At 33.4% G+C, this 14,757-nt stretch overlaps 1 protein-coding gene across 1 annotated transcript in view; it reads left to right on the forward strand.

Moving 5' to 3' along the window:
• The window catches only part of CPD (carboxypeptidase D), a 56,203-nt gene that overhangs the window by 15,429 nt on the left and 26,017 nt on the right, over positions 1-14,757 (forward strand). Inside the window, exons 3-8 of the mRNA XM_039886212.1 lie at positions 4,451-4,593; positions 5,264-5,433; positions 6,339-6,688; positions 7,167-7,358; positions 8,732-8,899; positions 12,406-12,515. Of these exons, the coding sequence (XP_039742146.1) occupies positions 4,451-4,593; positions 5,264-5,433; positions 6,339-6,688; positions 7,167-7,358; positions 8,732-8,899; positions 12,406-12,515 (1,133 nt within the window). The remainder of the gene's footprint in view (positions 1-4,450; positions 4,594-5,263; positions 5,434-6,338; positions 6,689-7,166; positions 7,359-8,731; positions 8,900-12,405; positions 12,516-14,757) is intronic.

A 14,757-nucleotide genomic window follows, 5' to 3' on the forward strand; every position in this document is an offset into this window, starting at 1 on the left:
ATTCTTTTAGCCATCACTGAGAATATCTTTTTACATTCATTCCCTGAAGGATATTTTCACTAGATATAAAACTCTGGGTTCTGGGTTGATGATTCTCAATTTTTTTTTTAGAACATTTTGTGCCTTCTGCCCTTCATGGCTTCTGATGAGAAATTCATAGTCATTTGAATTGTTGTTTCTCTATACAAATGTGTCATTTTTCTGAAATGCTTTCAAGATTTTTTTTCCTTTTTTTTTTAGTTTTCAGCAATTTGGTTATAAAGTATCTAGGCATGACTTTCTTTGAGTTTATTCTTTTTGGGATGTGCTGAACTTCTTGAACTGTAAGTTTCTGTCTTTTGCCAAATTTGGGGAGTTCTCAACCAGAATTTCTTCAACTTTTTTTTTTTTTTTTTTTTTTTTTTTTTTTAGCATGGCATACTTTTTCCTCTCCTTCTGAGACTAATGACAAGAATGTTATTTTTTTTTAAATTTTTTTCTCTGTTGTTCACATTGGATAGTTTCTACATATCTATCTTTAAGTTAACTCAGTCTTTCCCCTTGTCATTTCTATTCCTCTTTTGAACTCATTCAATAAATTTTAAAGTTTTGGTTTTTATATTTTTCACTTCTAAAATTTCCATTTTGTTATTTTTTGTATCTCCTGTTTCTTTTATTTCATTTCAAGAATGTTTAATCTTATTACTTCCTTAGAGCATGTCTGTCATAATTACTTTAAGATTAGTCTGATAATTCCAAAATATGCGTCATATTGGGTTTGGTATCTATTGATTATTTTTTCTTTGCAAGTTGTTGACATTTTTATGGTTCTTTGAATGTCAATTTTGGATTATATCCTGGACATTTTGAACCTTACGAGATCTGAGCCTTGTTTAAATATTATAACAAATAGTGATTTTTTTTTTTTTTTGGTTAGTTTGTTTGAGCAGTTAATGACCAAGTTAGGATTTGCAAGTTTTGACTCACCTTCTGTGGGATGTGATTCCAATGTCAGTTCAGTTTTCAAAGCCTTTGCACTGCCTGTTTAGATCTATCCTGTGTGTCTACCAGTCTGGGATGAGGGTGGTGGTCTGTTCTGAAGTTCAGTGTTCAGTGCTTTTAGTATAGTTTTAGGGTCAGACCCACACATATACATTTCAGAGTTGAGCCCAGGAGTTCATAGGAAATTTCACACTTAACATTGCTGTGAAATTGTTATTTTTTGTGTGTTCTGCTTCCTCACTAAGACTCTAAACTCTGAATGAAGGTACGTGTCTTATGTATAAATCCCTATAATGTTAGTATAATATCTTACACACAATGACCATTTACTGTGACCAATATATAGTAAAAATTGGAAAGGGTTAATAAATATCATGTATGTGTACATACAAGTAAGAGTTACCAAGGATGATCATATGTCAACAATGACTAAAGGTGACTAACATCACTTAATGACAATATGACTACAAAGGGATATGAAACTCACCTCACCAGTTTCCTGCTAGACCTAAAGTGACTGCCAAGATTTGGAAGATAAAGAGAAAGGCAAAAGATGGAAACCTTGCCTTATAAGAAAAAAAAGATTAAGACCAAATTACTGAAATTGTGGTGGTTATAAACCTGTATATATTCTGGCAAGAGAAAGTCTATTTGACATCTCTGCATGTATGCTCAATGGGCATCTCAAATTTAATACACTCAAAACATCAGTCTTCATTTCCCACTGCCCCAACCTACTTACATTCATTACTTCAACAAATATTTATTAAAGGACTACTATGTGCCAGGCACTGTTTTAGTGCTTGGGATATCTATCAGTGGGTTTGCTTATGATTTAGCAGGGAGAAACAGGCAGTAAATAATAAACATGATGGGTAAATTATTAAGTACTATAGAAAAAAATACAAAAGTAGAAAAGGATGAGAGGAATTACGAGTGATGATGGGATGGGCTTGAAATAATAATGGAAAGAAGTAAGTAGCAACTTTATTTTATTTTATTTTATTAATTTATTTTTAATTGAAGAAATGATTTAAATTTTTTCCCCCATTTACTTCCCCCCTGCTTCTCTTTTTGCCTCTGCTACCCATCATTTTCCACCCAGCAGTCAAAATGATCTTTTAAAAAGGAATTTCATATCATCCACTCCTCTGCTCAGAAACTTCAGTGTTCTGTGCAGCAAGGGAAACAATCAACAGTGAAAAGGCAACCTATGGAAAATATTTATAAACCATATATCTGATAAGGGGTTAATATTCAGAATATATAAAGAACTACAACTCATCAAAAAAACAAGTAATAACAATTAATAAATGAGCAAAAGACTTGAATAGATGTTTTTTCAAAGAAGATATACAAATGGCCAACAAACATGAAAAGATGTTCAGTATCATTGATCATCAGGGACATGCAAATCAAAACGATCTTATACCTCTTAAGATGGTCACTATCAAAAAAAAAATAGCAAGTTTTGATGAGGATTTGGAGAATTTGAACTCTTTACATGGACAGTGGGAATATAAAATGGCACAGCTGTTACAGAAAACAGTATGGAGCTGCCTCACAAGGTTAAAAATAGAATTACCACATGATTCAATAATGCCATCTATACCATATATACCATCTGGGTATATAGATATAAAAGAATTGAAAATAATCTCTTGAAAAGATGGTGCACCCATGTTTACTGTACCATTATTTACAATTGCCTAGAAGCACCCTAAATGTCTATAGGCAGATGAATGGAAAAAGAAATGCAGTATATACATAAAATGAAATAGCATTTAACTCCCAAAAGAAGGAAATCACAACTGATAAAGGACTGTTATCCAAAATATACCCCCCAAAAACCCTCTTAAGACTCAGCAATAAGAAAACAATAACTGGAGTTTAAAATGGGCCAAAGACCTTAACTGACACCTTACCAAAGAAGATATATGGATGGCATATAAACATGAAAAAATGCTCCACATCATATGTCATCATGAGAATGAAAATTAAAACAATAAGTTACCACTACACACCTACCAGAATGGCCAAAATCTGGAACACTGACAACAGCAAATGCTGATGAAGATGTGGAGGAATGGGAGCTCTCATTCATTGTTGGTGGGAATGCAAAATGGTACAGCCACTTTGGAATACAGTTTGGTGGTTTTTTACAAAACTAAACATACTCTTAGCATACAGTCCAGCAATTGAGCTCCTTGGTATTTATTTACCCAAAGGAGTTGAAAACTTATGTCTACATAAAAACCTGCACAGTTATGTTTATAGTAGCTTTATTCATAATAACCAAAACATGAAAGCAACTAAGATGTCCTTCTGTAGGTGAATGGATAAATAAACTGTGGTGTATCCAAACAATGGACTACTATTCACCACTAAAAGAAATGAGCTATCAAGCCATGAAAAGACATGGAGCAACCTTAAATACCTATTACTAAATGAAAGAACCAATCTGAAAAGGTTACATACTATATGATTCCAGCTATATGACATTCTGGAAAAGGCAAAAACCATATGGAGATAGTAAAAAGATCAGTGGTTGGCAGAGAGGGCTTAGAGGGGAGGGAGGGACAAATAGGCAGAGCATAGAGGATCTTTAGGGCAATGAAACTACTGTTACTATAATTGTAGAAGCATGTTATTATACATTTGTCCAAACTCATAGAATATAAAAGAGTGAACCCTAATCTAGACTATGGACTTTGAGTGGTAATGAAAGTATTTTTAAAAAAATCAAGTGACAGGAATGATAATAGGTTTTCTACAGAATGAGTGTGTAGACTTATAAAGGTGTAGAAATAGTGAGAGTGACTGAGTGTGGATGCTTATTCCTGTTTTTACTGCCCTCTTCCTTTAAATACATTTTGAAAGGATTTTTTGTGTCTTGTTTTTCACCTCCCCCCACCCCGATTTGTGTAACTGCGTCACCCTACATACAGCCTTTCTTTTCCTCTTGCCACCTTCTTGATAAAGGGGAGTACAGTTAGAGTAGTAGGCACTTAATAATGCTTTGGCATGAATATCTTTGACAATTTTAAGATCATATTTACCTTTCATGTTCTTTCTGTCAGAAAGATTAACCTCTCTGTGCCTCACTTCTTTAGAATGGGTGAAATAATAATACCTAACTCCACTATTGTAAAGAGTAAACTTTAATAACACATAACTCCTGTAGAACATGTCTGACAGGTAGAGCTGTTATCATTATTGCCATTGTTGTTAACTGCTATGTTCATGCTCTTCATAACTATTCATCCTTTCAATCAGATATATTTCCTTTACATATATTCCTTGTCAATGTATGTGCCTTTAACCTTCCTTCCTCTGTAAGAGCCTTCTCCATTTTCAAACAATTTAATAAAAAAACAATTTATGCATGCAGAGATGGCAGATTTAGTATCTTTGGTCTTCTTGAGAATAGAATCTTGAGGGTAAACTTATTTTTTCTTTCATGTTACAGGTGGTATGCAAGATTACAATTATGTATGGGCCAACTGTTTTGAGATCACATTAGAACTGTCTTGTTGCAAATATCCACCTGCTTCACAGCTTCAACAAGAATGGGAGAACAATCGTGAGTCTTTGATCACATTGATTGAAAAGGTAAAAGTAGCTGACTGAAAAGTTTGGAAGATTGGGGTATGGAAATAATGGATTAAGTAAGGGAGAAATTTGGTTGCATATGAATAACAGTCTATACTAGCTACCCTTTATCTGTTTTTATTATTAAAAATTGTAGGCTATCTTTACAAACTTATATTAGAATCTGTTAGAACATATTCTAGCTGTGCCTCCTTGTCTCTCCAAAGAGTTTCCTTTGACTGTCTTAGAACATGTTTGCAAACTGAAATAGCCAAATTTGTACTACCAAGTTCTTAGAATGTCATGTGATCATATTTGCTAGAGAGCTTTTATCAGTATATGTAACATAGACATAAGTTTAATTTAAACATCAGATAGGCTAATATACTATTGGGTATACTAGCAATTATTACTTATACTTTGTTGAGAAAATTAGATGTCTGTATTTGAGGAGAGTAAATTTCATAAGCACATTACCAGTCTAGATTTCAGACATATTGACTTCAGCTTAAGAATTTCATTTTTTTTGTCTACATTTTATTTTAACTTGGAGGGATTCAAAAATATTTTGGGGAGAAAGAGGGAGTAATCTTATTTTTTTAGAAATTCTATATCAATGCAGAGAGGTTATGCCCTCTTGCCTTCCAAACTGATTGTCTCTGAGCAGTCTACTTTGCTTCTTATTTTTTAGGTCCACATTGGAGTTAAAGGATTTGTTAAAGATTTAGTAACGGGATCTGGCTTAGAGAATGCAACCATCTCAGTGGCTGGTATTAATCATAATATCACAACAGGCAAATTCGGTGACTTCCACAGATTACTTGTTCCTGGAACTTATAACATTACAGCAGTTTTAACTGGGTAAGAATTTAAAATAGACTCTTAAAATACCAAACCTTTTTTTATATCTAAGACAGAAATATTGTCCAGAAAATGTTATTTACTCTATCTGGCTTTTATTTTTCCGTGTTCTCTTTTCTTTTTTCCCCTTTTATAAGGAGAAAATACTATTGCGGAGTCTTTTGTCACATACTCTAATAATACAAATGAATATGAAATACAATTGTAAACTTGGGAGGAAGGACAGTTTTAAAAGCTTGAAAAGATGGGCAGCTGTGTAAAGCATTGCCTCAAGGCTAATTAACTACCAGAAAACAAAAAACTCAGGGCTCCATAAAAGACGTTTTGAAGAGCTGTCTTTATTAGCTTTCTAATATCTGAAATGAGTGGTTTCACCCCTCCCTTTAGCAAATCACTGTGCTAAGGATTTCATTGATAACCTTTAATTTAATTTTAAACTTTCCTATTTAGAAAAGTAGTTAGAATGTCAGTTTGATAAGGCACTACAAAGAACTGGATAATTTATCCCTTTGAGTATTGTAGCAATGGTTACAATGGATTAATGACTTCCATCTTCCATTGTATTCTCTCCTTTGAATGTAATTTTTTGTAAGCATCCTAATCTATGGACTTGAGAAGATGGTAAGAGAAGTAGTCCTTTAAAGATTTAATTGGGGGATTCTCTGTGAGGTAACATCCTAAAAGTCTTGAATTTACACATTTATGTTTATTTAGTTTGAGTTCTATAGTTTATTTAGTTTATGTTTATTTAGTTTTAGTTTATTTAGTTTATGTTTATTTAGTTTGAGTTCTATAAACCTCTAAGTGCTAGAGTTTGGAAAGGTTTTTGTACTTTTACAATATTGAAGCATTGTGTTTTTTAATTTAACTCCAAGCCATCTCCTTTTTCAAATATTTTTTTTCAGGTACATGCCAGTAACTGTTAATAATATAATAGTGAAAGAAGGACCAGCTTCAGAGGTGAATTTTTCCCTTCGGCCAACTGTGACTTCAGTAATCTCTGACACAACTGAGGTTGAAGTAACTGCTAGCACAGTTGCTATTCTTAATATTTCTCCTGGAACGCAATCATCTCACCAGCCAATTCAACCAAAGGACTTTCACCACCACCATTTCCCTGATATGGAAATCTTCTTGCGAAGGTTTGCCAATGAATATCCTAACATCACCCGGCTTTATTCATTGGGAAAATCAGTAGAATCAAGAGAACTTTATGTAATGGAGATATCTGATAATCCAGGTGTCCATGAACCAGGTAATTGGTGTCGTTTTACACATAATTTCAGTATTGCCTCTCAGAGCTATGTATTATATTGCTGTGTTTCATCTGGAAAGGTCATCTATAGCATGTTTAACTGGAACAAAGAAAATGTAACCAATGTTGCTAGAAAAAAAGAAAATTCATTTGATCTATATTAGGCATAGTATTTAACATACTGCATAGATTAGATTCTTTCTGCTAATATTTTTATTTTCATATTATATAGCATCCATATATATATATACACATATATATGTATATACACACATATATATATATATATATATGCTTGAGCTTGCACAGATGTACATATTAGTAAGGAAGCTGCTTTATAAGATGCTTTTTCCTGCTTTTGTCAAAATATCTCCTTAAATTTTTGTTTCAGAGTCTTTGCATATGTTGGGGGAAAAGTAGAGAGAGTTCACGATAAATGGAAAGGAAGAAAAGTCCTATATAATTACTTTGTTTTCAGGTGAACCAGAATTTAAGTACATTGGAAATATGCATGGAAATGAAGTGGTTGGAAGAGAACTGCTATTGAACCTCATAGAATATCTTTGTAAGAACTTTGGAACAGACCCTGAAGTGACAGATTTGGTTCGTAGCACTAGAATTCACCTTATGCCATCTATGAATCCCGATGGGTATGAAAAGGCCCAGGAAGGTAAAGAATAAGCTATCTGTTAATGTTTAGCCTTTTTTATTATCATATGTCGTGATTATTTGGGATAGAAGAGAATTTGAACTAGTTATTTCCCTAGAATTCTTCCTATTTTATTATAATTTATAATGGGTTCTAGCTTTTGTATTCTTGTAAGAAAGGCTAGTTCATTTAATAATTATGAGATCAAGTTTATATTTAATGGCATTCTCCACTTTTGTAATGGTTCTTATTTATTAAAAATATATGTTTTACAAATTATTTCATTTAACAATGATTCTTGTTTAATTATTATGTAGGGAACCTTATCTCATAAGTGAAAACTCAAACCAAATGTCTTTTGAAGCCAGTGACTGTTTTGAGTGCCAGTTCTACTCTCCATGCATATTCTAAACCTGCTGAGTTATTGATTTCCTATTCCTCTGCCTCCTCTGGGCTAGCAAGGGCAGGGAGAGCTACTCGCTTACACAGACCACCTTATGCAAAACACTAGGAGAATGAGAATTCATGTTTTCCCAAGCTGTGGTTCCTTACAGGCAGTAGTACCAGTGAGTAGAATGGGTACTACAATATGGATATGTAGCCACATGAGTTATTACTGTCACTGATTGAACACTGAGAGAACCAACTGATAAATGACCAGGTTAATCCTTATATATATATTATTAAAATTCCTTCCCAAAGGACCTCATCCTTTGTCAGCTTCACGAATCCCTCTAATATTCCTTCCTTAAGGCCTTTCAGAAAGGTGGAACTACCTACTACTAGTAAGCCCTCCAGTATGTTTTCTTCATTCACTTGCAATTTTTTCCTCATTATAACAATAATAGGGCTCCCACCTCATATTAAAATGGAATAAACTTAAGTTAAACCTTGTCTCCTCCATTAGGTTAAACATCCAACTATATTCTTGGCTGACTTTACCTTTTAGTGATCACTTTAATGTGATCCACAATTTTCTTTTCATGTGGTCTGTTTCTTTGCCATGTTTTAGTGACCTGTATACCAATACCATAGAGTTCCCCTCTAATCAGTCATGTCCACTTAGCATTGTGATTAAGTCATTGTATGTGAACTATTGACAAGCGAAACTTCAATATAATTTGTGTAGTTGGATTTTTTTTTTACCTTCAAAGCATGCCCAGAGGGCAGAAACAAAAAAGAAATGTTTTTACCTCTCTGTTCAAAAGATACGGAAGAGATAGATTTTTTAAATGTACAATGTAAAAAAGATGTGCATTTTAATTATAGTGTGATAGATTATAGCGAAGCCTGATATGTTCATACTTACCTCTGAGTTAAAATAGCTGAAGCAGTATTTGTTGAATTAAAATGTAAGTGAAATATGGCTTAAATTTGAATCCTTTATCACTCAGGAGATTCAATAAGTGTAATTGGCAGAAATAACAGCAACAACTTTGACTTAAACCGAAATTTCCCAGACCAGTTTGTTCAGATCACAGATCCTGCCCAACCCGAAACTATTGCTGTAATGAGCTGGATGAAGGCCTATCCATTTGTCCTGTCAGCAAACCTGCATGGAGGTAATAGCAACTTGATACTCTGCTAATTAATTCTTGTTGAGAGCATTTGAAAATCCTGGTGGAATTTTATCTGTTTATAGTCTTAGGCTATCTTAAAATGGGTATCCTGTTATTGCTTTTGTGGCAGACAACAATAAATTTCCTTTTTCATTACTTTTTAAGCCTATTTCCTGGGTGTTTTGCCCCTTCCTCTCTCACCCCTCCCCTCCCCCATAATTCTTCCCCCCCTCCTTTCTTCCTTCTCCCCCTCCCTCCCACCTTTTTCCTGTCCCTCTCCCTCCCTCTCTTTTTTCTTTCTCTCACTTGGTTCTAAATTTATCCCTCACAAGTGTTTTATATTTATCCTTCTCACTGGGAATTTGGTAACATGCTTTTTGTCATTTATAAAAATTAAAACTATCAGATCCAAATGTGTTTAGTCCTTTTTCTCCCTAAAGTTTAATACTTTTTTATATAGGTTTAAAATTTGACATTCTTTTACCTATTACTTGCTATATATTTAACTGTAGTACAATGACCTCATTCTCATGTAGTGTCCAAGCTTATATACTTCCATATAATTTAGCAGGAATGGATCAGTTGAATAGAATAAGAGGTCAAGATTAAAAATTATCACAATTTCCAGCTAGGGTTGTGTGAATAAGAGTGACAGTGTCAGTACCCAAGAGAACTTAAAACATCTGTCTACACATAAACTTGTATGAAATGTTCATAGTAGAATTATTCATAATAATCAAAAAGTATAAAAAACCCAAATGTTTATCAACTGATGATTAGATTAAAAAATGTGGTATAGCCACACCATGTAATATTATTTGGCCATGAAAAGGGATGAAGTACTGATGTATGATGTAACGTAGATGAGCCTTGAAAACATGCTAAAGTGATAGAAGCCAGAAATAAGAAATCATGTATTATATGATTACATTTTTATAAATTTCAGAATAGGCAGGTCCATAGAGATAAGGAAAAAGTGGATAGTAGTTTGAGGGAATGGGAAGTGACTACTGATGGGTACACTTTTATTAAGAGGTGATGAAATGTTCTGTAATTAGATAGTAGTGAAGGTCGTACAACGCTGTGACTATACTAAACAACATTGCATTATATAATTTAAATGGATGAATTGTATGGTATGTGAATTATATCTCAATTAAAGAAATTTAAAAGCAGCTTTCAATTTAGAAGGATTTTTGAAAGACTACAGAAAAGTAAATTCCTTTTTGTAAATTTTGATACTAATTTTTTTATTGAGGTGAAATTCATATAACATATAATTAACCACATTAAAGTGAACTATACAGTAATTTTTTCAGTATATTCACAATGTTGTGCAACCACCATCTCTATCTAGATCTATAATGTTTATATCTCCTCACCCATTAAGGAGATGCTTCCTGTTCTCCCCTCCCCTCCCCTCAAGCTCTGGTACCTACCAGTCTGTATTCTGAGTCTGTGGACTTGCCTATTTTGGATATTTCATAGAAATGGAATCATACAATACGTGGCCTTTTTTGTCTGTCTTCTTTCAATTAGCATAATGGTTTCAAGCTTTGTTCATATTATAGCTTCATTCCTTTTTATGGCTGAATAATATTCCATTGTATGCATATACCTCAATTTGTTTCTCCATTTCTCCATCGGTGGATATTTAGGTTGTTTCCACTTTTTTACTATTATGAATAATACTGCTGCAAACGTTGGAGTACAATATCTATTTGAGTCCCTGTTTTCAATTCTTTTGGGTAATTTTGTGTTTAGCTTTTTGAGGGACTGCCAAACTGTTTTCCACGGTAACTGAACTTTTTAAAATTCCAACCAATGGGTTCCAATTTCTCCACATCCTCCTCAATACTTGTTATTTATTTATTTATTTTTATAGTCATTCTAGTGGGTGAAAAGTGGCATCTCATTGTGATTTTGATTTGCATTTCCCTGATGACTAAAGATGCTGAGCATCATTTCGTGTTCTTTTTGGCTACTTGCATATCTTCTTTGGAGAAATATCTGTTCGTGTCTTTTGCCTATTTTTAATTTTTTGGAGGGGTCTTTTTGCTGAATTGTAGTACTTCTTTATATAATCTGGATTCTAGACCCTTATCTGATTGCTGATATCTGATTTGAAAATATTTCCTCCCATTCTATAGGTTATATTTTAACTTCCTTAATAATGTCCTTTGATGCATAAAAGCTCTTAATTATGACAAAGTCAAATTTATCTACTTTTTTTTCATTGCTTATGCTTTTTGTGTCGATACTAATTATTTAAAAAAATTATTTCATAGAAGTATTAAGTCTTTTGTGGCCTGTGAGGTTTTTTGTTTTTTGTTTTTTGTTTTTTTTGCCTTTTGAAAATTAGCCATTTGAGAAACAGTATTGAGTAGAAACTGATGTTGACTTTTTTTGGTTTGAATTTTTAGATATGGGTGAAATTAAATTTTTTTAAGAAATTTGTCTAAGAAGAGGTGTTGAAATACACTTGTTCTTGTTAGAACTATTTTGGGAAATAGAATGAGCATAGTTTTCACACTTTTTAAAGATTTTTTCTAAATATATAAGTGTTTCTGGTATTTGTTATTACAGGATTACTTCATCTGAGTTCAAGTTGAATATATTCCTTTATTTCCATTCTCATGAAATGGCATGATAAAAAAGGCAAAGATGAATGGCTTAGTAGAGGCAGAATAAATGAACAAATAGACAAATGAAAATAATATGACTAATAGGAAAATAAAGGCTTCGATCCTGTAGTGGGGGAGTGGGCATGTGTAGTTCAGGGTTCTTGTCTGAGAAACACCCTAACTGCTTTATGACTTGTGGGGAGCATGAAGAGAGTTGATATCTTTTACATATGTTTCAAAGCATCACTTTATTTACCTCAAGTCATGAAAAATTATATGATAAAACTCCAATTAACTAATTTTTAATACAAGATATATTTTAATACAAGAGATATTTTTAGCATTTTTTTTGTTTTGAGTGTAGGTCTGGACTGGCTTTGCTATCCATACATAAGCCATTTAACCTCTTTGATTTAGACTCCACATCTGCAAAATAAGATGGATAGGTTAATTGGACTTCAAGGGTCCTTTCTTATTTTAAAATTCTATGACCTCAAAATGTCTGAATTTTACTGAAAAAAGTGTCAAATTTTGCTCAAATTTTCTGATCCTAAATATTATAAAAGTAAAATTGTTTACATTAAGCCTGTATATTTTAAAGTTCAGCTCTGACATGTATATTATATCCTGTAAGTTCAGATTAATTCTCAGGACCTTTCCAGTTAAGGCAACCTGTAAGTGTCATGTATAGATATTTAATATTTCACTTATCTACTTTGATTTTCTGTTGAAGAAATTAGCAGCTTTTTCATTTCTATTGAAGAAATTAGCCTTGGAAAATTGTATTGGTTTCCTGTCTCTGGCAGTATTGTACAAAATTTACTTTATGTTAGTGATCCTTCTTGAAACAGATAACATAATACATTTTCCTCTTTTTCCTTGTAGGGTCTTTGGTGGTTAATTACCCTTTTGATGATGATGAACAAGGGCTTGCCACATACAGTAAGTCACCAGATGATGCTATATTTCAACAAATAGCACTTTCTTATTCCAAGGTAAGCTTGTGCTTAAACATAATGAGCTAGACAACCAATTCTGTCATTTAAAAAAATGCATTAAAACAAAATCTTGCAAGTCTCAGGTTAAGTGCTTTCTTCTCAGTTAAGCCTTCCATGATTCCTTTCAGGCAGCCTTCTCACTTTTCTCCTCTATTTTTCAACTCACTTTTTAACAAACTATATGTCTTTCCCTAATAGCTCTCCAGCTCAGGTAATGTCTTTCCACCTATCATTTTTAGCTCAGTACCTGGAACATAATGAATGCTAGTATTTCATTTGATAGGTGCTTAAGTTATAAACCTAGTAAATTAGTCTAAAATGGAGATTGACAAATTACAGCTCTGGGGGCAAATCCAACCCACCACCTGTTTTTACAAGTAAAGTTTTATTGACACACAGCCACATCCATCCTTTTACATATTGTCTGTGGCTGTTTTCTCTTCAACACTTGAAAGTAAGTGAGTGCAATTCACACCATATTAATAGACTAAAGAAGAAAAATTCTGCAGTCATCTCAATAGATGCAGAAGGTGGAGTTGAGTAGTAGTAAATGATACTTTTAAGCCTGTAAAGGCAAAGATTTTTACTATCTGTCCTTTACAGAAAAAAAATTGTCAACCTCTGGTCTAAGGTATTTAAGAGCCTATGGTAACATACAGCAAGAGAAAACAAGTAGAAATCTCCATATTTTCTAAACTTTCCACAATAAATACATATTACTTTACAATTAGAAATGTTATATTTGTATGTGTATGTGCATGTGAAAATTTAATTTAAAACTTGTTCTTAGGAAATGTGTTAAAAGTTGGGGCTTGGAACTAGGCTTGTTAGTTTTAATTTTTGATCTTACTATTGACTCAGTCAATGACTTTATTAGTTATAGATAACAAAGATTATTATACTGTAACTCTGTGCTCTCTAATCACGTCTGTCATCTACTTTTCCCACTGTTTCCTTCTCTACAAATAGACCTTGTGAGATTGTGCAGCATTTCTAATGAGAGTGCATCTATTATTTCACTGTAAAGAATAGTTGTCTTCTGCTTGGGCACACCATTTTTAGGGAGGTGTACATGGAGTAATAACAGAAGAATGGGATACCCTCAGAATCATCAAAATTAAAATTAAGTGATGAGATTTTGCTCATATCCCTGTCACAATCTGTGCCTATTCTTATAGTTCTGCTTTTCACCCTCATTGTGACTTCTAGTTCCTTAGCATTTTAAAATGTTCTTTGACCTTTAACTCTGATTTGATTTACTTTCTACTCAGCTAAGACCCATGGACATACCTTTCAGTGATGCTCTCACTGACATCTTAGGATCTTTTATATCCTTTTGCCATATCAGCCTTTTCAATATCCAGTCCTCAGTAATTACTACCATCTCTTTTCTCCATCCCAGTATTCAAAGTATAGTCCAGAAAAGTCACACAGTCATGGCAATTGGCTACATTACACATATATGCTCTCTAACTTAAAGAGCTGAGCACTCAGTTCTCTTTGGCAATATTTCATGTTTTGTTACTTGACTCCCTGGCTCATTTCCCAGTATGGTGATTCTAAGCCTTCCTCCTCTACCTGAGCCTCTAATCTCAGCTTTACTTTCCTTATTCTCAGTAGATCACTTTGCTTTCAACTAAAGTAGAACTAACATGATGTGAGTTCACTCACATCCTGTCCTCTCAATTATTATTTTTTTCTTACCCCAAATTCTCCTCCCTTACTTGATCCTACCATAAGTACTCTTCTAGAATCTTGTCTTTATTTCTTCTTTGTTACACATGGGAAAGGTCATAATTAAAATCCTTAGTCTTCTCTCACAGCCTCATTTCCCTTGGTTGTGATCTATCATGATTAGGATGTACCCAGTCCACCTTTGCCCCAGACCAAGAAAATCTGTGAATACAGAAGAGGGGAGCAAATGAAGGGCAGGCCTAAAGGTGGTTTGGAATGACCGTCAAACATTAAATACACCCTGTATCTGAAATTATTTAAAAAGTTACTGGGCACTTGAGAGCACTGGAATACAAGGAAGAGATTTCAAAGCGTATACAACTTAAAGGATCTGGTGTGATTTAAAGGGATAGGCACAATTTAAAAGGTTAGGTGGATCTTAATGGACATCTTCTAAACTCATAGCTTCTGAGGGAGAAAAAGGGCAAAATGAAATGAAGAAGTTCAGTGCTCTTTGGCAAATGAATAGTGAAGGGGAAAAGAAAATAATATAAGAAGAAAAAGG

Source organism: Pteropus medius, unplaced genomic scaffold (assembly GCF_902729225.1).
Source record: "Pteropus medius unplaced genomic scaffold, Ma_sr-lr_union100, whole genome shotgun sequence".
Lineage (NCBI taxonomy): Eukaryota > Metazoa > Chordata > Mammalia > Chiroptera > Pteropodidae > Pteropus > Pteropus medius.